Raw genomic sequence first — 21,990 nt, forward strand, 5'->3', positions numbered from 1 at the left:
GGTACAACATGCGGTAACCTAAAAACACTGACCGCTTTCACATCCCTGTTCCCCACGTCAGTCTAGATACGCCGCCCCACCAAAACTTTAGATCTGCCAGCTGCAATTCACTTGTTCAGTCTTTAATCAATGAAGCCTCGTTATTTACAGAATCGCAACAATTACCGAGTCCGAACTTAGAGATATCCCAAAAAGAAACCACCACTGTCGCTAATAAAACAAAGAGGGAATCGCGAGACGAGATACACCTCTCGTATCCAAGTAGCAAACACCCGCGACAACCCAATTCATCGCCAATATGGCTACGTCTGGAGAAACCTTCTACATCCGATACTAGTATGTCCAGTCAGGCACCTGACAAATAGAGCATCTCGAGGACTAACCCATTGCTACCTACAGCTCGGGCCACTCAGGTAGATTCGGCCATGAATTCCTAGGTACGCTCTCACTCGACCTGCCCAGCTCTGTCCGTACAAAATCGGATAACTAATAGTAGAGCAGAGTTCGACTTTCGAGTCGTTGGTGACGGAAGAAGCGCCGTTGCGCGATATGCCAACAACTCGAACTACCGAAATGACAGCTTAATTCGCAAAGAGAGTACGTCCCGTCGTGCCCCTTCCTCTGCTTTCTCTACCCGTCTTCCAACCCTTCTTGGATATGTAGGCAAGGAACGATATAGCTAACATAGAGTAGTGTGTGTGAGTTCGTTAGTGGTAGACGAGATCAAGCGCATCGTAAAGACGAGCGAGATTATGAAAGAAGACGATGCGAAGTGGCCTCAGAAGAACAAGGACGGACGACAGGAGCTAGAAATTCGGCTGGGTAACGATCATATATCCTTCGAGGTATGTTTGCCCGTCTTGCGCAAGTCGACTTGCCGATTGCTACAAATCACCGTACGCTAACTTTGTCGGAATGAAATATAGACAGCTAAAATCGGGTCACTCATCGACGTGACCGAGTCGGCAGACCCCGAAGGATTAAGGGTATTTTACTATTTGGTGCAGGACCTGAAGGCACTCGTCTTCAGCTTAACGTCACTGCATTTCAAGATCAAGCCTATCTCGTGAGGGGACAGGGAGGGAGATGCGCATATGCGTAAATTTATGATCATCATTATGTACACTCGGAGTACGGCCTTGACCTCCTAACTGTAATATACCCCCTCGCCGCAAAGTCGTGAAATGCCACTATTCTCGTCATGAACATCATGTCCCCAATTCAGGGGCGGATAAACTTGCATCCCTTCTGTGCCACATCTCACCCGATTTCGTTTTCCGTGCTATCTTCATTCCTGTGTTACGGATTTGAGATGCCAGCTAATACGGTCCCCCGACATGCTGCTGCTCTTATTTACTACCGACTAAGTGAGCAGTGGTGCTATTTACTATCAAACGGCCTCGAAAGGTCGGTCGATTATTCATCTATAGATGAAAAAGGTTGAATGCCAATTATCGAAATTCAATGTCGCCAAAACAGCCTTTATCCTCGACGTGCTTAAGTTCTAATTGTTGGAATCTAGTATGTAGCGTTAGCAGTGATGTTCTCTGTCGGTAAATTAAAACGGCAATAAAATATAATATAAGAATAAGGTGATAGATACGAGATGAAATAAATAGGTAAACATTAGAGAATATTAAATAAGGCAAACATGGCGCAAGAGATGCGAAATGTATCGACAATATGAAAGGGAGACTCACTTTTCACTCTTGGAGTGGAAATATATACCACTAACACTGCCCTCTTTTTGGTTGAAGCAGATGTAATAGAAGCCCTCGAAGCTGGCGCCATTAATAGTGCGGACGCGATGGTCGGGGACGAGGAAGTGTTCCTTCCAGCGCATGAAGATATTCTCGCGCTGGGCCAAGTTCGGAATCGCGACGGGTCCTCTGCGTACTTGCTTAGAGTACTGTCGGAAGGCCGAGAACTTGCCCCAGTGGTTCAGATCGATCTTTTCTGTCGCGCCCCAATTCTCGTGCTTCGTGATGAAGCCGTACTTGCTGCCGATGAGCTCGCCTTCGAAGTACGTCGTCAAGGTCGGATTGTCCTCCGTGAGGCCTAAATGTCCACTCGTGTGAGCGGCTGTTCCGACTTTAGAACGATAGGGGACGACGTAAAGCGACGCATTGAAAGAATGCGAAATGGATTGGGGGGAGGATATCAAACTAACCTTGGATCTTAAGAAAACCGCATAGAAACGATTCTCGCAAGTCGACATACTTGATCTCTACTTGTACATCATACACTTGTCGTTCCGACTGCTGAGTACCGTGGAATCGACTTCCCGGCCGCAGGAAGGACGATGGAGAGGTAGGTATTATCTTGTGAGAAGTTAGTGAATGCTCATCATTTATATATGCATCGTCATTGGGCGCATTGACATACTCGAACGTTAGAGTAATCAAACCCCATCGAAGGCGCATAGGCATCGTCATGGGAGCGACTGAGCGCCGTTCCGTATTCTAGCTTTTCACCGTCCGCGCCGATAGACGAGGCAAGTTCGTATGCGCCGCTCCGTCGCTGCCGAGTCGGCAAGGCTTCCATATCGCCCCTAGCCGATGCGTCATCATCGGCATCGGTCGGCTTGTACGTTGCGGTCGTGGAGTCGGATGGCGAATCGGCGCGGTCAGAAGAGAGAATAGTGGGTTCGGTTCCGCTCCTCGAGTCCGGTCTAGGAGACTCGGTGGCGGAAAGCAAATCTGAGATGTCGGACTGGAGTGCGGCGGGCGGTGGAGCACTGACGGGTTCGGGTGATGATGAATCGACTTCTTGGCCATCGATATTCATCGCGAGGCCATCTTGGTCTGGTCGCCAACTATTTCGAGCTGCTTCTTCGGGATCGGGACATGAAGAGCTATGCGTTCGAGGAGGAAGTTCAGGGGGCGGATTATTAGAGGGGGTAGGCATGCTGAGGCGCTGTTATGATTTATGTGGCGATGGAGGATTATACGATGGTCTGCCTTTGTCCTTCACTCTCGATTACAGGAATTAATCTCGAGTAACAAACGCGATGTATAAATGGCTGCGCGTGAGGTTAAACAAGAACGACCCTTATTTGTGATGCTGCTCTCAGATGAAATGTACAAAATAAAATTAATGTTAAAAAAAGAAGAAGAATAGAATAATAAAAGTAATAAACAGCCCGCACCAAAAGAGAGAAGAAAATGAATAATATCTCGTGATGTCGAGCAAAGAGGATGAGGTTTGGTCGAGTCGGCCTCTCAAATGGTAAAAGGGTTTAAAGCCGCCGAAACTTATGAAAGTCGGCTTGACTTGTTGCAGGAATTGTTAGCAATAAGTCTGGGGGTGGAGAACGGACCCAACGACTTTAACGCTTTCTGGCTGGTCGACAAGGGGGTTCACTCTGGGCAAGGGGGGCGTGGGAGAGCCGTGAGTCTATTAATAGAGCCTGTATAGGTTATGTAATGTTAGTTAAGTTAATAAATTTAATGAATGTTTACTAGGTAATGTCGAGTGTTTTAGTTTATGTAAAAGCACATGTCAACTGGAAGGAGAGAAGAAAATAAAAAAGAGGGGGAGAAGGCATCGACAATATAAGATAAGTACCTACTAAGTATAAAAAGGTAGATAATTAAGATGTATAAATCAATAATAATAAGATTAAATTTATAAATGAGTAACTTCAACTTACCTAACTTCAAATTCCAACTCCTGCCGCTCCTATCGCTAAGCGATCGACAATAAGGGATTCTTGACCGCTACAAAATCAATTGCGACTAGCTTACGCACCTGTCACACCTTTTCACGGCCGTTATAAAGCCTGAACTACTCCAGGTTTTAGTATTGCAAGTTACTATCACAAGCACTAGGTGATATATAAGGAAGCGAAAGGAACCTACTTACCTACCTAGTACTTAATCGCCTAGTACCTACTTATGAATGAATCATTTATACCTTAACTAGTTTCGCGTTCGGAAATGTTTCAACAAGAATGCTAATAGTTGATTCTTATGATTCTTCTCATGGGGACGGAACCCTATGTATGTCTTAGACAATACGTGCCATGTGTTGTATACATCCCAACATAACCCATTCATTCCGAATATCGTGTCTTAAGAAGCTTACACCTGTGGTACTTACTTACATACAATGTACATACCTTGGTGGTTAAGGAAAGTTAGTACGTCATGAGGTTTTTGTTGATAGAAAACTAAAAGCAACAACTAGACTAGAAACTAAAGCCCAATCCCAATTGCTCCGACAACTACATGACATCATCACCTTCAAATATTATATTAGTTCAGCTTCTCTACTGATAAAAAGTTACTCCATAGGTATTCAATGCTAGTTGTCACGTCTCATGCCAAGTCTCTTAGGGCGGCCTCGGGGATTATTTCTATAAACGTCAGCAAAATAATTACTCGGTGTATTTGTGGTTGGATTTTTTTTTTCAATTTCCATGTCGAATGAATGAATAGATTTGCCACAGGTCTCCATTGCGTGCCAAGGGTAAGGGAAAAAATATATCCAAGAGTGGGTTAGTCAACCTTGGAGATGGAGAGGGGAATATACATTAGTCTCCTTACCAGCGTACACCGGTCGTAGAGTTAATAGGCCTCTAAGCTACCTGAGGTAAAAACGTTAACCTTGAGGCCTCCATCTTAACAGGCAAGCGTGATACCGTGACGGGCCGTTGACGTTAACCTTGAGATGGGATAACGTTGTCTCCTCCGTTGACCCGCGCCTAGACCATCAAAGCTGGATTACTCATTGGGTGAATTCAGCTCTTGGTATGCCTGAATAAAGTCGGTACGGCGGACGGGTATGGTTTGGTAAAAGCACATTTCGCGCGTCTTGACCTTGGCAGCATTGGACTTTGAATGACCCCCGAGGAGTAATTGTCATATAAGTCTAAAGCGCATTTATATACACCAGCGTAAATTGTCATATTGGTCCCATTGATTTAATTTCAGTTTTTAACAACCCTGACTCCTTGCACCCAGCTTTCTCCGTAGATATCCTGGGTATCCGTGTTTTTGTATGCAAATAAGAAGCGGTAAGACCGACAATATTCTCTACTTAATCACCCCATGGCAGCATCTGTATTTGGCTACTCTATTTTGAAGCCCCGGAAATAAGCACGGCGGAACGAATTCAGGTCGTCTGCGGTGTGGCCCTTCACTTCCTCCCCCTGCTTCTTCTGCGCAAGTGCAGATAAATCAACTTGTGAGTCTGGCAGGCGGCTGTAAGTGATTAATCTTCGCGACCCTATAGATATTGTGAGATTGATCCCCTGTATAAGTGAATATAAGCCTCACATCTATTAAAGACCTGAGTACAGACGACTACAATACCCAAACACGGGTGCGTAGGCACAGGTATTTCTTGTTCTTCATCATTTGCTGTTGGCATCCAGAAAGATAGGCGGCCGTTATCCACTAATGTATCTGAAGCAAAGTTCAATATGTCATCTAACATAGCCGTAAAGCTGTATGGTTTCTTGGGGGGCACGAATGATGCATTTCTAATTCTGTTAGCACCTCAAAATTTTCTTCGGGGGTGTATCGTACCTGTAAGACTGCTTCCCCTTTTCAATGAGCCAGGCATCTTTCTCCGGGTCTCTACATCCGAGAACCTTCAATCCTTCTCTTACGCCGTAGGGTGGGTCGCAGACGATGCCGTCAAGTATCCTCGCTTTCCGCACGGGACTATTTGTCAGATCGCTAACAAAGACATCTCCTAGCAAGTTTTCTAATCCATACTGCTTAAAGTTGCCCTTTAGACTCCTCTTCCCTCCTTCACCCCTGACGCTACGGCCGTCGATATCACTTCCCCAACCAAGAGCGCCGAAATGCGCACATGCGATCGGGAAACTACCAGTACCCACAAATGGATCGTAGAAGATCTTTCCGGGCGCAGCCAAAGCGATATTAGCCGTGACCAATGCAAGTTCGGCATCCATAGAGGTCGTGCTGATATATCCTCGCTTCTTAAGATCATAAGTTTTGATCAATTCCCGTACACTGTGACCCACGAGACGGCCAAAATATACTTTTAAGGGATTGGGTAAGTTGCGTGGTACAGAATCGAACTCCCATTCTTCGAAGATGGTGAACTTTTGAGCCGGGTTTTTAAGAAGGATGAGACCATCGAAACCGAGATATGCGAATGAATTAATGAGATCTATTTTTCGCTTCTCCGAGCGAGAACCTTGGTAGGCATCTATATTGATTTTAAATGAGACCTCTTTATATTGAGCCCATAGATGAGAAGTGTCACTTTTGACAATAGCATGGAGTTCGTCATACGTCTCGGCGGAGCCCCAGTGCTCATGGATGCTTTGCGCTAAGACAGAGCGTTCTAGAAGAGCTTTGGCAGCATCTTCCGATGGCAGCTGGACTATACAGAACGGCGACTAGAGAACATGATGAGTAGGTAGGTAAGATTAGGTATAAGATTGTAGTATAACGGGATATGGTCCATTACCTCTTCGCTATAAGATAAAACCTCTAAGTTAATGTTGTTGACAACAGCAAGTGACTGTATCTCTGCCAGCCGAAAAGTCTCGTGAGACTGAGAAAAACGAATGAGGTACTTCATCACGAATTATGCGCCATAAACCTCTTGATAAATGCACAAGACGATGTAAATGATCCTGTTATTTTTAAATCTATAAGTCGCTCCATCTGGGATCCATGAATAATTTTGGTAGTTGTAGCTTGGATGGTCATGTTGGACTTTTTAGTAGGTAAGTAAACTTTAGTAAATGTGAATAGAGTTTGCTGGAGAAGCCCGATATGGAGATGTTGCTTATATCCATAAGTGCTCCTTTAGTGCAATAAATTCATCTTGATCCGGAATTCTACCCAGTAATACAGCATAATAAGATACCACAAAAATTTTGCAAGTGTCTAATCGCATACTCGAGCGTTAGTATTAGTGTAACTTCAGAGCTCACTTTTCAATTTCAACATCCAATATCTTGATCACTTCTCTCTACTACCACAATATTCATGTAAAACATTAAAATTACTATTCGCACGCGAGAGCGCTCTAAGTTCCTGAGACTGTTGTTTATTAGAGAAAATGTTCTCTTTTGCGACGCCAAGCGTCTACCAGTCTTCAAAATGTTTCGTCACCTATGGCGTAACGAGCCATCTTCAACCTGGACAGCTTCCGGGAAAAGGGAAACCGTGGAGCGCACTCCTCGCGCAGGACTTTGTACATAAGGTTCATTCATCGTCTATCTACCTATGTATACACCACGCTAATATAACCTAGATCGATTTAGTTCTCCCAGAAGAGCTATTGCAAGTTGTCAAAGATAAAATAACCGGAGATCCTAGTAGGGGACCACCTGTGTTTTACAAAGTTATCATGAGGCTTGGACAAGTCTTAGAGGGGGACTTTTTCACTGAGTATGTCAAGATAGGTAATTCGACCCAATTGCTCTCACATCCTCTATTCCGGGAATTTAACCATATCTTTAACAGGAAATATCATGATGCTCTCAGAAGGAAGGGTTGATTCTGATAATGTATTTTCCTTAAAAGAAGGTGAGTGTAAAGTACTTGATGGGCGAGGGGTAAGCTATCGGAGTTTTATAGCTAACAATTTTTTTATCATAATAGGTATACTCACAATGTACCTCGATAAAGAGGCGTATGAAAGAGCTGGGCTTGTTGGTAAACCACATGGAGTAAAGGGTAAACGTGGATCTAAGCCCCGATGGAGTAAGCGAACTCGTTTCAAAGCGGCTGCTATTACTACTAATTAATTCTTGTAGTTGTTCAATTCGATCTCCGAGATCCTTCGATGCTCCACGGGAAAAAGGGCTTCGATAGACTAATATATGCATGTAAAAATGTGCTAAATAGGCCTCTCACGTGGCTTTTCCACGAACTCTCTAAGAGTAAGGTATATTTACCACACTATGCTAATTCGCCCGCTAACAGCTGTATTTAAACAGCGCCTGTCCCAGATCCCCTCTCACAGTACTATCCTACAAAGTATACGTCAAACCCTATGATCTCTGAATGTCTTTCTATGAAAGTCCCGCCATTAAAACCCCCGCCAGCCATCATTTCTAGTCAAAACAGGATGGATCTGGAGGAATTCGTCACCGAGATATATGAGTGGCTGTCACTAGTTCGGCTCGGTAGCCCACGAGTGGATGTAGACGATAAGATAGACCCTTATTTGTCGTGTTATGCTGTTCCCGGCGACATGGAAGATGTTCGGAACGAGAAGCTATGTCGAGTCAGTTGGCAAGGGTTCATACCACCACAGTGGTGTCAACAAACCTTGGTGGACGTGATCCTTGCTCTGCCATCAAAATCATGGTTTGCGATGAGCGTAACATCGTTCCCAAAGGGTATCGTTGGAGATAGTGCAGATTGTACTATTCTAAGACCACCTAACTCGTCAGGAGAGTACTTCCTATGGGATATCAAGAAGCACGATTGAGAACCATATTCCAATACCTAACACATCAACCTAGCGAATCAATTTAAACTAATCTTGCCTCGGCCGGACGTTGCGGCTGGCCCAGCTCTGATCTGCGACGGCATCTTGGATTAAACGTCTCAGCTCTGCCTGTCCAGATTCGGAATTGAAGTCATCCCGCCCAGCTAATTGTTCTATTCTCCTTCTCAGTTCAGAATCAACTTCGATATGTTCCTCCTCAGCGGGTGCAACGGTGCTGGTGATGTGTATTCCCTCGGGTAGAGGTGGTGGACCATCCGTATGGCCGTTGATTCCATTTGTGAGATTGTGGACTTGGGTGTTGTCGCTAGTGGCCTCCTTGCTCTGTAGGTACTCAGCGACCTCCGGAAAGTCATCCTCTCCGGCTATCTTCTGGCGCGCCGTATATCCATCAGAACCGATGATTGCGATATCAGCACCTAGCTCTTCAACTAAGACTCGAGCAGCATCGACAGTTTCGACGACGAAGAGCGCGGTTTCTTCATCCTCGTCACGTAGATTAACATCAACGTTGAATTCGCGAATTAGGGCACGGAGAAGATCGAGGTGGTTGTAGCTTGCTGCTGCATGGACTAAAGAGTAGCCGTGATTATCTTGCTCCGAAGCTAATGCTGGGTTCTCTCGAAGGAGGGGTAATAAAGCCGGACTATTATCAGCAGCTAGGAGGAAGGGATTGGCAGCCATGGGGATTTGTAACAAATTGTAAAAGGAACAAAGAATCGATGGTATAGAAATCAAATTTTAGATACGCAAATGGAGATTGGTGGAGTTCAACTGTTCTAGTTCGGTATGACGCATCGTCCACTGCCCCTCGCTAGGTAACTGCCCCGCGGCAGTACCCTAAATTTATTGCTGACCGCCTTCCAGTTCTAGTGCATTGCCCCTCTAGTTTGCTCTGTAGCACCCCAAAATCGATCAGGAACGGTCCACTATTGGCTGTATCGGGTAGGCACCTACATACTTGGCACTTGCCTAGGTATGTAGGTACCTAACTTGAAATATTTTGAAACTTTGGAACTGTGAGATCTTACCAAGAACACAGTACAAACCTTGAACATCTTCTGATCTTTTACCACCAACAATCAGTGATCATCCAATCATCCTGAATCTATACTGACCATAACAACCAAGCTTCAGGTGACTCATGCCGATAGATCGGGGACATCCAAACACAGCCTCCTCACCTGCTAAAACTTGGCTTACCTAACTCGTCCCAATACTCTAAAAGGTCACAACTTGTTTCTGCCATATAAAATACTTGGTATTTTCTTACTATTAGGTATTGTTGATATTTCGATACTTCCTCAGATACTGCAGGCACAGGTGGAACCGTAATTTCCTGGTACCTACCTAGTAAATGAGATATTCTTGCCACAGGGTTCACCAATCGTTCAGCACTGTCAAACGACGACTTGTTCTCCCTTTCATCAATTTACCCCGGACTTCGCTATATCTAGGACGCCACAAGGTACAACAAACAACTCTCTCTGATGTCCCACAGTGGACTCAGTTTGCAGCTATTCGCCAAATAAAATCTTCATTTATCCCTCAACATAGGAATTACACAATCATGGAGTCCGGAATACCATACCGCGAACAAGAATCCCAGGAGGTAGCAAATCTTGTCCGAGACCTAGGAAACAAGGCTGGCAGAGGTGTTAAGGCCAGGAAGACCACTTACGAGATCAAGGGATCAGACAGTATCACTGTAGATTCTTGGCGTTTCAACGATTGGGATTACAAGAAACGAAATTTGCCTACTTATGCCCGAGGTCTATTCACAACAAGGAACCGTAGTGGTCATCACTCGATTGTCGCGAGAGGTTATGACAAATTCTTCAATACTGGAGAGGTCCGGGAGACCGAATGGCAGAACATACAAAACAAGACCAAAGGCCCATACGAACTGACTCTGAAGGAGAACGGTTGCATTATATTCATCAGTGGCCTTGAAGATGAGTCCCTTCTCGTATGCAGCAAACACTCTACCGGAGACCGTAGTGATAACGAGGTCAGCCACGCCAGTGCTGGTGAGAGATGGGTTGACAAGCAACTAGCTACTATTGGCAAGACTAGGGAAGAGCTTTCCCGGGAATTGAGAAGAAGAAACGTGACCGCCGTAGCCGAGCTTTGCGACGATTCTTTCGAAGAGCACATCCTGGCTTACGGCCCAGAAAAAGCCGGTCTCTATCTCCACGGTATCAACGTCAACGTACCTGAGTTCATGACCTACTCTAGTAATCATGTCCAACAGTTCGCCGACGAGTGGGGCTTCCGCAAGGTTGGGCTTCAAGTATACGATAATGTCGACGCTGTCAAGACTTTCCTGGAGAGTGTTGCAGAGTCAGGAGCCCACGAAGGTCGAGACGTCGAGGGATTTGTTATTCGCTGCAAAATGTCCGTCAACCCAGAGCAAGAACCTTACAACGACTGGTTTTTCAAGTATAAATTTGAAGAGCCGTACTTGTTGTATCGACAATGGCGAGAATGCACCAAGGCTTTGATCGCCGGCAAACCCGCCAAATTCAAGAAGCACGTTAAGATTACCGAAGAGTACTTATCGTACGCGCGTAAGAGACTTGCTGCAGACTCTAAAATGGCAAAGGCCTATAACCAGAATCACGGCATCATCGCCCTCCGGGATGATTTCCTAACATACAAGAACATGAAGGGTTCGGATGCGGCTAATGTCGAGAACGACTTTGGAAATAACGAATCGGGATCCGTTTCCCGAGATGTTGTACTTGTTCCTATTGCCACCATTGGCTGTGGCAAGACTACAGTTGGCATCGCCCTGACGCATCTTTTCGACTGGGGCATAATCCAGAATGACAATATACAGGGCAAGCAGCGCCCTGCCCAGATGGTCACAGCTGTTAAGAAGCTTTTACTGGAACACCCTGTCGTCATCTCAGATAGGAACAACTCGGAACGTCGGGAACGAGCCCAGATCATCAAGGACATCCACTTACAGCATAAGGATGCACGGCTAGTGGCTCTAAATTTTACCCATGGCAATATCGATGAGATTAAGAGAGTAACTAGAGAACGCGTATTGAAACGAGGAGATAATCATCAAACTATCCAAGCCGCTTCGGACAAGGCCAAGGTGATTGGGATTATGGATAATTTCATCCACAGATTCCAGCATTGCGACCCAGAGAGTGATCCAGATAACGGCTTCGATCTAGTCATCGATCTAGACCCTATTCTAGATAGCCGTGTTAATGTGGAGACGGTGATCAGGGAATTACACCAGAAGTATCCGTCATTGGTCACCAACATCCCCAGCGGTGAAGATATCGACGAGGCCGTCAAGGCTGCAATCGAGAATTATAAACCTGATCTGAGGCACAATATCCCCGACCGGAATAAAGGACGGGATAAGAAGCAGAATCAGCAATCTAAGAATCAAGAACCGCAGGCCCCCAAGAAGAAAGCACTGGAATACATGTCGATCTCTGTCCCCGCCAAGGACATTAACGTTGCCCTTGAAGCCGCGTTTAAGGGAACCGACCCCCAAACCCAGCGATTCTATAAGCAATTACAGCAAACGCGACGCATCCAGCCGCTCTTCCATGTGACACTAATGCACCGTGCCTCAACGAAGGAGCACCCAGAACTATGGCAACGGTATACGGCATTAGAAGCTAAGAACCAGGACCAAGATGGAAAGATTGGTGAATGCGACGTCCAACTAGAGCGTGTCGTATATGACCAGCGCATCATGGCAGTGGTCGTGCGAATCCTCGACGAGGAACAGAAATGGACTTGCGTTAACAAGGTGCCACACATCACAATCGGAACACGGGATGATGGTGTTAAGCCTAAGGAAAGTAACGACTTGCTTGCAAAATGGCTGCAGAACGGCAGTGGAGACAGTACAGGTATCGGCGAGAGATTAATCGAGGGCCAACCCGTGGTTAAGGGTAGCGTACGCGGCGTGCTGTCGAGATAGGAAGCCGACCAGCCAAAGCCGTCATTGGTGCCTGAACACGGCGAAAGTGCCTCTCGCGGTAACCGTGGCGGGAGAGGAGGATTGTGTGGAAGAGAGAGAGAAAGTGGTAGAGGAAGAGGTAGAAGTAGAGGCAGAGACAGAGGTGAAGGTGGAGGTGGTGGAGGTAGGGGTGGTAAGGATGGCAGAGGCAAAAGCAAAGGCAGCGGATACAGAGGAGATCAAGGACCAGACGGAATGGAAGACAGAAGCCGAGAGAACGGAGAGCAAGGGGACATGGGCCAAAGAGAAAGAAGCCAAGGTGAACGAAGTGGAGGGAGAGCGTTAAGTGAAGAACACGCCCAATCAATACTGGAATGGCGAGAAGGAGTCCAGCAGTAGGCCATTGCTATGTCTGTATAGGTATAGCCATGTTCATTGCAAATACTAGATATGGATTGAGACTATCTGAAGCTATTCCATACCTCTAGTGTATTAGAGAATTAAATGATAGTCCACATAAGCCGTACAAATAGGAAACAGTTCCTATCACATACATACCTAGGTACCTATTCTATTATTCTATTCCGATCCTGAACTTCGTCACCCTAAATTGGCATAGTACCTAGGTAGACTAGGAGATGTGCTGTTTGAAATCCAGAGATACTTAGTCATATGCGTATGACATCCATGTGTAGAACCTAGATACCTGAGAAGGTAGACGTTAAAGAATATGATATTTCCCATTTTAGACCCCAGTTTTCCTTGTCTTCCTTCTATCCCTTCTTTTCCCGTTTTGTATAGCATCATCTTTGTTTCCCTGGTATCTCAACTCAACAAGAGGCGACAAAAACTGCTTATCCCCTTCTCACAAAATTTTTTTTTACACGTCAATAACGAAAAGTTCCTAGGTAGGTAGATGAGCAATGGAAACCAACGCCGCTCAGGCAGGCAGGCTATTGGTAACCTCCGCAAAGGCACTCCACTGCCTCCAAGCCTCCCCGCTCTCCACCGTCCATCTTGCCCTCCTCACACCTTCCTTCCATCTCCCGCCTCCGGGCCCGGCCTCCTTTACAATCTTGCCGTCGTCCCCCGGTCCCATGCTACTCTCATCAGCATCGCACACGCCTGCGACGACCAGGAACGCGGCAGTGTTCATAAGCACAAACTCGAGGATCGGGTCGTCGCGGGGGAGCTCGTTTTGCAGCAGCTTCCGCAGGATCTCCGCATTCTCGTGGGGTTCTTTGCCGGGGGACACGGTGTCCAGCGGATGCGCGGCTAGGCCGAAGTCCGCTGGCTCCAGTGTGAAGTGCTCAACGTCGACGTTCCCGTTCGCGTGCTCAACGAGCTGCCAGCATAATGTCGGGCCTGCGCAGGATACCTCGTCTAGCTGCTCCTTGCCGCATACGACTAACCCTTTCTTAGCCCCGGAGAGCCGTAGCGCTTCTGCGAAGACGGGGCCTAGGTCGTCGCGCGCGACGCCGAGCATACGCGCTTCGATGGCGGAGGAGAGCGGGTTGCTGAGAGGCCCAAGGAGGTTGAAGATTGTGCGCCAGCCGATCTCTTTGCGTACGGGTGCTACGTGGCGCATTCCCGGGTGGAAGACGGGGGCGAAGAGGAAGGCATAGTTGCTCGCGCCGTAGACGGTGGAGATGGTGGAGGGATTGATGCGGTTTAACTGTGCAGGTTTGGGTTGCATGTTCATGAGAAGGTCCGCGGACCCGGATTTGGAGGTCGAGGCGCGGTTGCCGTGCTTAGCGAGCAAAAGTAAGGAGGAAGCGAGGATAGAGGAGGTGGTGGATATGTTGAACGTGTTATGGGAGTCTCCGCCTGTACCAACTATGTCGCACTATATAGGAGTGTTGTGTTACTACTGGCGTTGCTGACTAGCTAACGTATAGATATACATTTAACCCCTCAACGTTTAAGAGATGAAACTTACCAGCCCACCGTTATACTTACCCTCGGGCCTCCGACGCCTCGCAATAACAGATTCGAGACTGGTGAGGTCGATACCCGCTGCGTGAGAGCGCATCGCAGCTGAGGCCTCGGCGAGGACATCGGGGCGTCGGTCCAAGCCGGTGAAGTGCAGAGCCGTGAGTAGCGACCCGGTTTGTACGGGGCTGAGCTTGTTGACAAAGATGAGGGAGAGGGCGTCGGCAATTTCCTTAGCTGTTACGTTTTCCTTGGCGGGATCGGGCCAGAGGCGATGGAGGAGTGGCCGGATGTCCACAAAGGCTTGTTGGCCTTGGTCTACCATCGTGTTTACTTTAGTTAATTTCAAGCGTAGGAGAGTTATTAGATGGCCTATTCGTAATATATAGGCCCAATCAAGGAAGTTCGAGCTTATAGGTAATAGTCCTCTTTATGATTTAATGGTAGGTTCAAGATTGTTAAGATATCTAGTAGGCAGGTAGGTATAGTGGATGTACGTAAATACCCACTAAGAGATGACTTACAGATGCCCCGCTATCGGATAACGGGATGGAGGGGAATCCCGGCTGCAAACGACCCTTATTTCCATTAAAGCGGTGACGATTGGCAGATCTGACTGCAGCCATGGAAAGAGATATCTAGTACACAGTACTAGGTACGTATCGTTCAATATATATGGGGCTATCGTGCACGGGCCATAGCACCTTGGAAAATCAAATGAACGAATTAACTTTTGAAGCTTTTATGATATTAAATTTATAAGACTAGAATAAAGCCCGGTCCGATTCAAACCCCTACGACATCGATACAACGGCTAGCGAGGTAATAGGAGAGGTGATAAGCTTACGGGCTCTTCTCTCTGCCGCTGAAGATGCCGCCTCGAATCAATTGCTCGACGCGGAGTAGTATTAGTCAGGCACTCCAAAGAACGACGACCGCGACGACTGGAAGTTCTCAAAGACCAGCAGCTATATTATCTCAGACCTCAAAGACTCCCTCGAGATATTATGCTAGCGCATCATCCGTACCACTTGCGGCACTAAGACTACCCGACAACTATGTCCCGCCAACACAGCCACCAAGCGCACGACCACCCGATACACGGAAATCCCAGCTCCTCAGAACATACACAGCACTGCTGCGCTCGACACCTCTAGTCTTGTTCTTCCAGCATAACAACCTTACTTTCGTGGAATGGTCTGCAGTCAGACGAGAACTGCAAGCTGCCCTTAGTAAGGCGCCCGCACCAGCTGTCGGGCCTGACGGCGGAGTACCCGTGGATATTTCGGAAAGCATCCATCTACAAGTCATACGGACGCGCATCTTCGCCACCGCCCTCAAGATCGTCGAATTCTACCACGCCGAAAAACACTTAGATACATCTAATGCCTATACACATGATTTATCTACAATGGCCTACGAGACCATTTCCCAGGCCCCAATTAACGAGAACTCGGCGTACGGCCAGATCAGCCCTCTGTTGATCGGGCCCGTTGCTGCCCTGACCTTTCCAGCAGTATCACCGGCGCATCTCGCTGCCGCACTCTCGATCCTTGCGCCCTCTGCCACGGCATTCCCTGCGCCGATGCGCAAGAAGAATCCTGGGTACTACGAGCCCATAGCACAGAGCGGGTTGCAGAAGCTGATCCTCGTGGGTGGGAGAGTCGAAGGCAGGGTGTTTGATAATGACGGAATTAGATGGGTTGGTGGTATTGAAGGTGGTATGGGCGGCCTGAGGGCGCAGCTCGTGTCCATGCTGCAGAGCGCTGGTCTGGGTCTTACGACAGCGTTGGAGGGACATAGCAAGAGTTTGTGGCTCACGCTGGAGGGTAGGAGGACACAGCTTGAAGAGGAAAGCGGTGGGGTTAAGAAAGAGGAAGAGGCAGAGAAGAGCCCATAGAGTGTATGATACGCGTCATGTTTGTATATCATGTCGGACATATATAAAATAAAAAAACCAGCGTATGTGGTAAATCCATTCTTCTAACCAAAAAAAAGCCCACCTTACATGACCACCCACGTCATTCCTTAGTACCATTACTTACCTCCAAATATCTATCTAGTAGGTATCTAGGTGGACTCTTACAAGTTATGTATGAGACACCATAGTTCGTTTATCCAGAACCTGTCGGCAACCGAAGTAAACTACACCGTAAGAACTTAATAAATGCATAGAATACAGATATGCATATGCATTTACACGTTTCTGCTGCATGACGCCAACGTTCGCGTACCCCTGTCCTACCATCCAATCTCGTAGCAGGTGCTTGGTACCTAGGTGCCTAGAGCTTAGGTAGGTGCGTACCAGGTAGCAGCGTAGGTACTGTAGGTAATTAGCTGCAAGTCGCAATCGCATTTCAAGGTTTCGGTACTACTTGGGTAGGTAGCTACGATGGGAATTCTAAATTCTAAATAATCTAAATATAACCGACGCAACGTCATCCCGTTCTTCTTCCATTCCAATCCAAGCCAACCTCCCTTCTTGCCATCATTTAGACTTGCCTTGCCTTGCCTGGCGGCTATCCCAAAATGGACTTTGCTCCATATCAATCCTCCCCGCCCGAGAACAATAGACCTTTCTCTCCTCCTCGATCGAACGTGGCATCACCGCGCGCCTCCCTAGACAACCGACGACCGTATTCTCCTTCGAACCAGCAACAGAGAGGCTTCGCGTCTCCGCCACCGCTACAACATCCCCAGCCTCAGCGAACTTGGCAACCTACACTTCCCGGAGCTGCGGCAGGTGGTTATGTCCCGGAGGGTGGAGCATACGTGAGCGAGTTCGACACGAGCCTAGGAATACGGTTAGATTATGAGGCCTGTTTGGCATATCTAGCACTACCACCCTTAGGCGCTATCATACTCTTGATTCTAGAGCGGAAGAGCGATTTCGTGAGGTAGGTTTCCCTTCTGTATCCTCGGAGTATTGGGCCATTATAAGAAAAGGGGCAGCTTTGTTGAGATCACCCTAAAGAACTTTGGCTAGGATTGGTTATATCTCATCATTCACATCAATAGCGGCTATCAAAGCTCATTTATCCCCTATCTATAATTACTAACACGTCGCCCAGATTCCACGCGTGGCAGTCTAGTCTCTTATTCACCGTCATCTTCATCGTACATCTGATCTTCTCATGGTCAACATTCCTCAGCTGGGTCATATTTATTGCCGATTTGGGATTGATGGGTTGGTTGGCTTTGCGTGCGTATAGGGATGCGGATACCCTAGATAGGTAAGGAGTCTAGTCAACCCTTTTTCTAGGAGTGATATATGTTTACACTAGACAGATTCGAAGTACCTCTTTTCGGTCACATTGCAAGTCGAATACTAGATGACGAGTAAAGCCCACCGGTGGCCTGGTTTTATATCCATCTTAGAGGATTCGGGCTGAGTCTGCATTTCGCTGTATCATATCGGCTACCGCTATTGTTGTACATATACCCAAGTTGGTTTCTGTGTTGACATCAACTAATGTCATTTGTTGACGCCTGAATTCCATGGAGCATTAAATGCTATGGTTCTATAGTTATTATAGCTGTAAGCTTTAATAAAATGGCAGTCGTGCAGACCGTTTATGGTCATTGAAAAGAAATACCTTTACTACCTATCTAGTAAACCACTCCTAAATCATCCAACGATGATGAATAGAAGGACCACCAAGTTCAACTTTGTAGTGATCATAGGTAGGTACCTACCTACCTAGGTATCTACCCATAAATCATAGATACCTATAGTGAATATTACCTACCTAGTACAATAATAAATCAATGACATGTTATTATACTCTCAAGTAGGCAAGAACCTAGGCATTTCAAAAACTAGATGGAAGGGGTCGCACCCGGGCAATCACATATTAAACTAGGTACATAGGAATATTAGGTACGTAGATAATATATGAGACTCCTAGGGAGAGCTGTTGTCGCTTAAAGGGTAGTTCCAGCATTTACTTCAGTGTTCGACTTGGAAGCACCTACAATAACCGTGTCCGTTGAACTAGTGGCAGCCGGAGCACGCTCCATGAAAGAAGGCATCACGGGAGGGCTCTCGATGATCCATCCATCTTCATCGGCCGCCGCCCAACGTAGACAGCCGAGCATAGCTTCATTCCAGCGTTTGTGAGATGGCAGTTGCACAAACGCATAGAAAACGTGAGGAAGGCCAGGGAATATGTGAACATTTGTACGAACACTGAAACGGGATATATCATTATTAGCCACAAAAGTGTCACGAACTCTATTCGGGTGAAAGATAGGAGCGGTTTCGTACCCAGCGTTTTTCAACTTCGTAGCATACAACAGGCCCTCATCCCGTAGCGGGTCCAAGCCCGCAACAAGAAATGCCGCTGGTGGCATACCTTTCAGATCCTCCTCATCAGCAAGTCCTGGGCTCCATGTTGGATGAGAGGGGTCGATCTCGTCGCCTAGAAGGGCGCTGAATAAATTCAATCGCTTAAAATTAAGGATAGGGGCGTCTTTGCACTGCACCATAGACGTCCTCTCCTTGCCGGCGAAGAGGTGGTAGGGAAACGCCTTCCAGTGAAGTAAACTTGGGATGCCCAAAACCTGCCCCTTGACTCGGTTGGGGGCACCGGTCTCGCGAGCCCGACGTAGTTCGGACTGTACCACCTGAGCTGTTAGTGAAGCTCCAGCTGATATCCCGCCTACGACGATACGGGATGCATCAATTCCTAGAATTTCCGTGTGCGTGGCCACCCATTCGAAGCCGTCGAGAGCATCGTGCCATGGCGTTAGCCCTTGAACCTGCGGCGTGTGCCGGTAGCAGACATGCACGACGGTCATAGATAGTGAGTGAGCGAGCCACGAGCAGTTGAAGAGCTCCGTGTCTAATGCGCCAAAGATAAACCCTCCGCCGTGATGATACACGTAGCCAGGTAGTGGCTTAGACCCCAGCAATACCGGCCGGTAGCTGCGCACGGTGATTGATTGTCCGTCACGAGTAGGAACGACGTGGTCCTGGGTCGCGACGAGCTTGTTCAGGCCAGTGCTCTGGAAGAGATGTTTTGACATCGTCGTACGCGTCTTATTTGTATTTGCTTGCTGCATCAGGGGAGGCAGGTGGTCTTCTGAGATTCCCAGCATTACAGAGTTGGCCGCCGCGAAGGACTGCCACTCCTTGCTGGGATTTCCCCACGGAGTAAAATCCATAGGACCCGAGAAAATGAGAATTACCTATATATGACTAGTATCTATTAGGTAAGATGAAGAGTAGGTTAACGTATTAGGTAGGTAAGTAAGATCTCGAAATTTTGACATAACCTAAAAGCCTAGGTAATTATAGAGGTATATAAAAGGCCGGAGAACTGACCCATCTTGGGGTCCGAAAGCTACCTAGATTAAGGCTCTATGTTGACTTTGGGGGGAAGTTAGCTAGATATACTTGCTGTAGAATCTACCCGGTTCGGACCCAATTGGGGCCGGACATCCATTCCGTCAGACATGTACCTACCTACCTACCTATCTACTATGCTAGGAGGACTATCGTATGGGAAGATATTTCTGAAGATCTATGCACAATACGTAGCCCTAGGTAGGTACCTAGGATTGATTAAAAAAAGCAACTCATCTGAATGGTTAGTTGGCTTTCTCAACAAAGCTCCCAGGACTTGGTTCGAAGCGAATGAAACATTACATTAGGTATATTCCTATATGGGTAGGTGAACGTCGTAACTGATCCGAAGCACAACTTCAGCTCCATTTATAGTCCGCAGTCATTTTATTTCTCCGGATTCACGATTAGAATACATCACTTGCTTATCACGATTGGATAGCTGTTCTCGGTACTCACCAGTTACGATAACATCGGGAGTCAAAGTCTCTAATAATCTAAGTAGGTACCTAGGTAGGTAGTTATTAGTTAAAATATCAACTCAGCCGGTTTCTAGGAGGGAGGTACCTAGCGGTCGGGACTCAGGTTAAAATCCGAGGAGGCGTCCATAGCGCAATAGACTATGCTATTCTTGGTAACACGTCCATCCGAAAAAGGGACAGAGATAGGCGTCGATTGCGTAACCTACCTAGGTAGATACCTGCATAGGTAAACAATCTAGTTTTGACAAGGATCATCTATTCATGAGGGGCGAGAGCTAAATCTTGGAAAAGTGATTTATCATCATGAAATCGACACTAGAGCTAGGCATTTCCTTCGAATATTAGTATTTATTACCACAGATCCAGAATGACTAGATGTATGCTTAGGCACCTAGTAGCTTATTCAGTAGTTCAACAAGAACTTATATCGCAGCTGCCAAAGGAGGCAACTTGAATAGGAACAATGTCGAATTTGGTCCGACCACAGCCTCTATCCAGTCAGACGCGAGTTCATCCCTTCAATGGGATATGGCCCATGACCAGGGTTATTTTGATATCGCTATCAACGGCGTTCTGCGCAATTGTATTAGGTATTTCGATTGCACTTGCCGCCGATCCTGCCGTTGGGAGTTATGTCGTTGTTTGGACCGCCCCGCAAGCAGGTGCGGCTCTGCTTTGGTCCGGGATCGAGGTTGTTACGGCATATACGGGAGGAAAGAATCATCGGGATATCCACCCCGGTGCCCACGTGGCTGTGCACCTCCTTCTCTGGTTAGGTTTTGGTATCGGGGTAGGGTTAACAGCCTGCATCTTAGCATTCGCCGTTTCCTTCAACGACTTCGATCCTTACCCAGAAAACTATGATTATTATGGAAGAGATCCTGGACATGGGTATTATAGCGAGTACTATATCCACTCCATAGAGGCTGTTATAGCATTTCTAGGCCTTCTGATGTGAGTCTTCAGATACCCTTTCCTTCATACCTAGGTACCTACGCATGGAAGGATATTTTCATCCGGCTTCTAATTCTAACCATAGTATTGTACATTTTTCGCTCTTTGCTGGCGCTTGTGTGGAAATACTCGGATGTAGAGAGGCGAAAAATACGATGGTCGTTGATATATCGTCTGAGCATTCTGAACATCGAATGCAGCAACCGCAGTTGGTCCAGCTGCCCTTGAAGGACGAAAAGAGGGAACTTAGGACTAATGCTATGTGATCAATTCAATAGTTGGAGATAGATTTTAACCGCCGCCGACGAGGACATTATAACTTATGGCGTTGCATGCGCGCTAAGCAAAACACCGATCGACAGAAAGCAGCCTTGCCGTCTCAATTGTTGTAAGGATGGGATATGGGCTGAGTTGAAGACCAACCGACCAGCCACGTATTGACTTTACGATACCCATGTTGGAGTGGAAAACTGCACTGTTGTTGAGGTTACGCTAGACCCACCCACGAGCATCTCTATGAAGCAGAAATCGTTTGGTGGATCTCTCAGCGATTGAATGTTATGCAGAACGGCTTTTGCACGCTGTACGATATCTACCTACCTACTAGGTACCTATTCATATTGGTATCGTATCACAAGTGAGAATAAACGCCTAACTTGAATTGGCCCCATAGCTGCCATCAGCTACGTGTCAATCCGTGATGCATTCCATTAATGTATGCTACTATTAAGCATCGTAACATTTCATTCACCTACCTACTAGGTAGATAGATACCGGAACCCCCCATATTCTTTCGCCAAAGTCTCTCTTTTTATAGAGAAAGTATTATATAAACATTTCATGATAGTAATACAATAACCCTAGATAGGAGAAACAAGATACGTTATACCATT

At 46.8% G+C, this 21,990-nt stretch overlaps 11 protein-coding genes across 11 annotated transcripts; 6 read left to right on the forward strand and 5 right to left on the reverse strand.

Moving 5' to 3' along the window:
- The first annotated feature begins 51 nt into the window (after positions 1-51).
- Positions 52-1,087, forward strand: GGS22DRAFT_169187 (Mago nashi protein). Its single transcript, XM_047962278.1, has 5 exons — positions 52-336; positions 400-437; positions 502-597; positions 694-845; positions 927-1,087. Exons 1-5 carry the CDS (start codon positions 299-301, stop codon positions 1,068-1,070), a joined length of 468 nt encoding a protein of 155 aa, XP_047816809.1. The 5' UTR covers positions 52-298; the 3' UTR covers positions 1,071-1,087.
- GGS22DRAFT_169189 (vacuolar import and degradation protein-domain-containing protein) lies at positions 1,088-3,489 on the reverse strand. Its single transcript, XM_047962279.1, has 5 exons — positions 3,149-3,489; positions 2,386-3,022; positions 2,171-2,321; positions 1,701-2,058; positions 1,088-1,518 (listed from the first exon to the last, which is right to left on the reverse strand). The coding sequence occupies exons 2-5, from the start codon at positions 2,905-2,907 to the stop codon at positions 1,452-1,454; spliced, it is 1,098 nt and encodes a 365-aa protein (XP_047816810.1). The 5' UTR covers positions 2,908-3,022; positions 3,149-3,489; the 3' UTR covers positions 1,088-1,451.
- A 1,379-nt stretch (positions 3,490-4,868) lies between these two features.
- On the reverse strand, positions 4,869-6,704 carry GGS22DRAFT_42998 (tRNA guanosine-2'-O-methyltransferase TRM11). Its single transcript, XM_047967071.1, has 4 exons — positions 6,448-6,704; positions 5,532-6,376; positions 5,280-5,485; positions 4,869-5,229 (listed from the first exon to the last, which is right to left on the reverse strand). The coding sequence occupies exons 1-4, from the start codon at positions 6,559-6,561 to the stop codon at positions 5,072-5,074; spliced, it is 1,323 nt and encodes a 440-aa protein (XP_047816811.1). The 5' UTR covers positions 6,562-6,704; the 3' UTR covers positions 4,869-5,071.
- Positions 6,705-7,047: 343 nt separating this feature from the next.
- On the forward strand, positions 7,048-8,427 carry GGS22DRAFT_190955 (ribonuclease P 40kDa subunit; the record flags this gene model as incomplete). Its single annotated transcript, XM_047965059.1, has 6 exons — positions 7,048-7,182; positions 7,243-7,393; positions 7,455-7,517; positions 7,593-7,694; positions 7,748-7,873; positions 7,931-8,427. The coding sequence occupies 6 exons, from the start codon at positions 7,048-7,050 to the stop codon at positions 8,425-8,427; spliced, it is 1,074 nt and encodes a 357-aa protein (XP_047816812.1).
- GGS22DRAFT_43007 (ankyrin repeat-containing protein) lies at positions 8,202-9,385 on the reverse strand. Its single transcript, XM_047967072.1, has one exon. It carries the CDS (start codon positions 9,127-9,129, stop codon positions 8,476-8,478), a length of 654 nt encoding a protein of 217 aa, XP_047816813.1. The 5' UTR covers positions 9,130-9,385; the 3' UTR covers positions 8,202-8,475.
- Positions 9,386-10,015: 630 nt separating this feature from the next.
- GGS22DRAFT_180990 (tRNA ligase) lies at positions 10,016-12,403 on the forward strand (the record flags this gene model as incomplete). The annotated part of the gene is made up of 1 exon (XM_047963824.1): positions 10,016-12,403. The coding sequence occupies one exon, from the start codon at positions 10,016-10,018 to the stop codon at positions 12,401-12,403; it is 2,388 nt and encodes a 795-aa protein (XP_047816814.1).
- A 919-nt stretch (positions 12,404-13,322) lies between these two features.
- Positions 13,323-14,639, reverse strand: GGS22DRAFT_180991 (anthranilate phosphoribosyltransferase; the record flags this gene model as incomplete). The annotated part of the gene is made up of 2 exons (XM_047963825.1): positions 13,323-14,228; positions 14,322-14,639. 2 exons carry the CDS (start codon positions 14,637-14,639, stop codon positions 13,323-13,325), a joined length of 1,224 nt encoding a protein of 407 aa, XP_047816815.1.
- Positions 14,640-15,044: 405 nt separating this feature from the next.
- GGS22DRAFT_169199 (uncharacterized protein) lies at positions 15,045-16,309 on the forward strand. Its single transcript, XM_047962280.1, has one exon. It carries the CDS (start codon positions 15,186-15,188, stop codon positions 16,212-16,214), a length of 1,029 nt encoding a protein of 342 aa, XP_047816816.1. The 5' UTR covers positions 15,045-15,185; the 3' UTR covers positions 16,215-16,309.
- Positions 16,310-16,595: 286 nt separating this feature from the next.
- GGS22DRAFT_43041 (uncharacterized protein) lies at positions 16,596-17,913 on the forward strand. Its single transcript, XM_047967073.1, has 3 exons — positions 16,596-17,211; positions 17,386-17,547; positions 17,603-17,913. Exons 1-3 carry the CDS (start codon positions 16,844-16,846, stop codon positions 17,655-17,657), a joined length of 585 nt encoding a protein of 194 aa, XP_047816817.1. The 5' UTR covers positions 16,596-16,843; the 3' UTR covers positions 17,658-17,913.
- A 325-nt stretch (positions 17,914-18,238) lies between these two features.
- GGS22DRAFT_180992 (alpha/beta-hydrolase) lies at positions 18,239-19,480 on the reverse strand (the record flags this gene model as incomplete). Its single annotated transcript, XM_047963826.1, has 2 exons — positions 18,239-18,503; positions 18,582-19,480. The coding sequence occupies 2 exons, from the start codon at positions 19,478-19,480 to the stop codon at positions 18,239-18,241; spliced, it is 1,164 nt and encodes a 387-aa protein (XP_047816818.1).
- A 668-nt stretch (positions 19,481-20,148) lies between these two features.
- On the forward strand, positions 20,149-21,740 carry GGS22DRAFT_169203 (uncharacterized protein). Its single transcript, XM_047962281.1, has 4 exons — positions 20,149-20,170; positions 20,229-20,281; positions 20,350-21,092; positions 21,178-21,740. The coding sequence occupies exons 3-4, from the start codon at positions 20,607-20,609 to the stop codon at positions 21,361-21,363; spliced, it is 672 nt and encodes a 223-aa protein (XP_047816819.1). The 5' UTR covers positions 20,149-20,170; positions 20,229-20,281; positions 20,350-20,606; the 3' UTR covers positions 21,364-21,740.
- The last annotated feature ends 250 nt before the right edge of the window (positions 21,741-21,990 follow it).

The sequence above is a fragment of the Annulohypoxylon maeteangense genome (genome assembly GCF_022496945.1).
Source record: "Annulohypoxylon maeteangense strain CBS 123835 unplaced genomic scaffold GGS22scaffold_14, whole genome shotgun sequence".
In the NCBI taxonomy this organism is placed as follows: Eukaryota; Fungi; Ascomycota; class Sordariomycetes; order Xylariales; family Hypoxylaceae; genus Annulohypoxylon; species Annulohypoxylon maeteangense.

What these genes read in the sequence shown, in the direction of transcription:
- GGS22DRAFT_169187 (XM_047962278.1), top strand. Translation starts at nt 299, where the DNA reads ATGGCTACGTCTGGAGAAACCTTCTACATCCGATACTA. An exon ending in ACCTTCTACATCCGATACTA is followed by an intron (nt 337 to 399) that starts GTATGTCCAGTC and finishes TGCTACCTACAG; the next exon opens with CTCGGGCCACTCAGGTAGAT. An exon ending in ATTCGGCCATGAATTCCTAG is followed by an intron (nt 438 to 501) that starts GTACGCTCTCAC and finishes ATAGTAGAGCAG; the next exon opens with AGTTCGACTTTCGAGTCGTT.
- GGS22DRAFT_169189 (XM_047962279.1), bottom strand. Translation starts at nt 2,907, where the DNA reads ATGCCTACCCCCTCTAATAATCCGCCCCCTGAACTTCCTCCTCGAACG. An exon ending in CGGTTTTCTTAAGATCCAAG is followed by an intron (nt 2,059 to 2,170) that starts GTTAGTTTGATA and finishes GTGGACATTTAG; the next exon opens with GCCTCACGGAGGACAATCCG. An exon ending in TTCCACTCCAAGAGTGAAAA is followed by an intron (nt 1,519 to 1,700) that starts GTGAGTCTCCCT and finishes GCTACATACTAG; the next exon opens with ATTCCAACAATTAGAACTTA.
- GGS22DRAFT_42998 (XM_047967071.1), bottom strand. Translation starts at nt 6,561, where the DNA reads ATGAAGTACCTCATTCGTTTTTCTCAGTCTCACGAGACTTTTCGGCTG. An exon ending in AAGGGGAAGCAGTCTTACAG is followed by an intron (nt 5,486 to 5,531) that starts GTACGATACACC and finishes TAACAGAATTAG; the next exon opens with AAATGCATCATTCGTGCCCC. An exon ending in TACTCAGGTCTTTAATAGAT is followed by an intron (nt 5,230 to 5,279) that starts GTGAGGCTTATA and finishes CAATATCTATAG; the next exon opens with GGTCGCGAAGATTAATCACT.
- GGS22DRAFT_43007 (XM_047967072.1), bottom strand. Translation starts at nt 9,129, where the DNA reads ATGGCTGCCAATCCCTTCCTCCTAGCTGCTGATAATAGTCCGGCTTTA.
- GGS22DRAFT_169199 (XM_047962280.1), top strand. Translation starts at nt 15,186, where the DNA reads ATGCCGCCTCGAATCAATTGCTCGACGCGGAGTAGTATTAGTCAGGCA.
- GGS22DRAFT_43041 (XM_047967073.1), top strand. Translation starts at nt 16,844, where the DNA reads ATGGACTTTGCTCCATATCAATCCTCCCCGCCCGAGAACAATAGACCT. An exon ending in CGGAAGAGCGATTTCGTGAG is followed by an intron (nt 17,212 to 17,385) that starts GTAGGTTTCCCT and finishes CACGTCGCCCAG; the next exon opens with ATTCCACGCGTGGCAGTCTA. An exon ending in GATGCGGATACCCTAGATAG is followed by an intron (nt 17,548 to 17,602) that starts GTAAGGAGTCTA and finishes TACACTAGACAG; the next exon opens with ATTCGAAGTACCTCTTTTCG.
- GGS22DRAFT_169203 (XM_047962281.1), top strand. Translation starts at nt 20,607, where the DNA reads ATGTCGAATTTGGTCCGACCACAGCCTCTATCCAGTCAGACGCGAGTT. An exon ending in TTATAGCATTTCTAGGCCTT is followed by an intron (nt 21,093 to 21,177) that starts CTGATGTGAGTC and finishes TCTAATTCTAAC; the next exon opens with CATAGTATTGTACATTTTTC.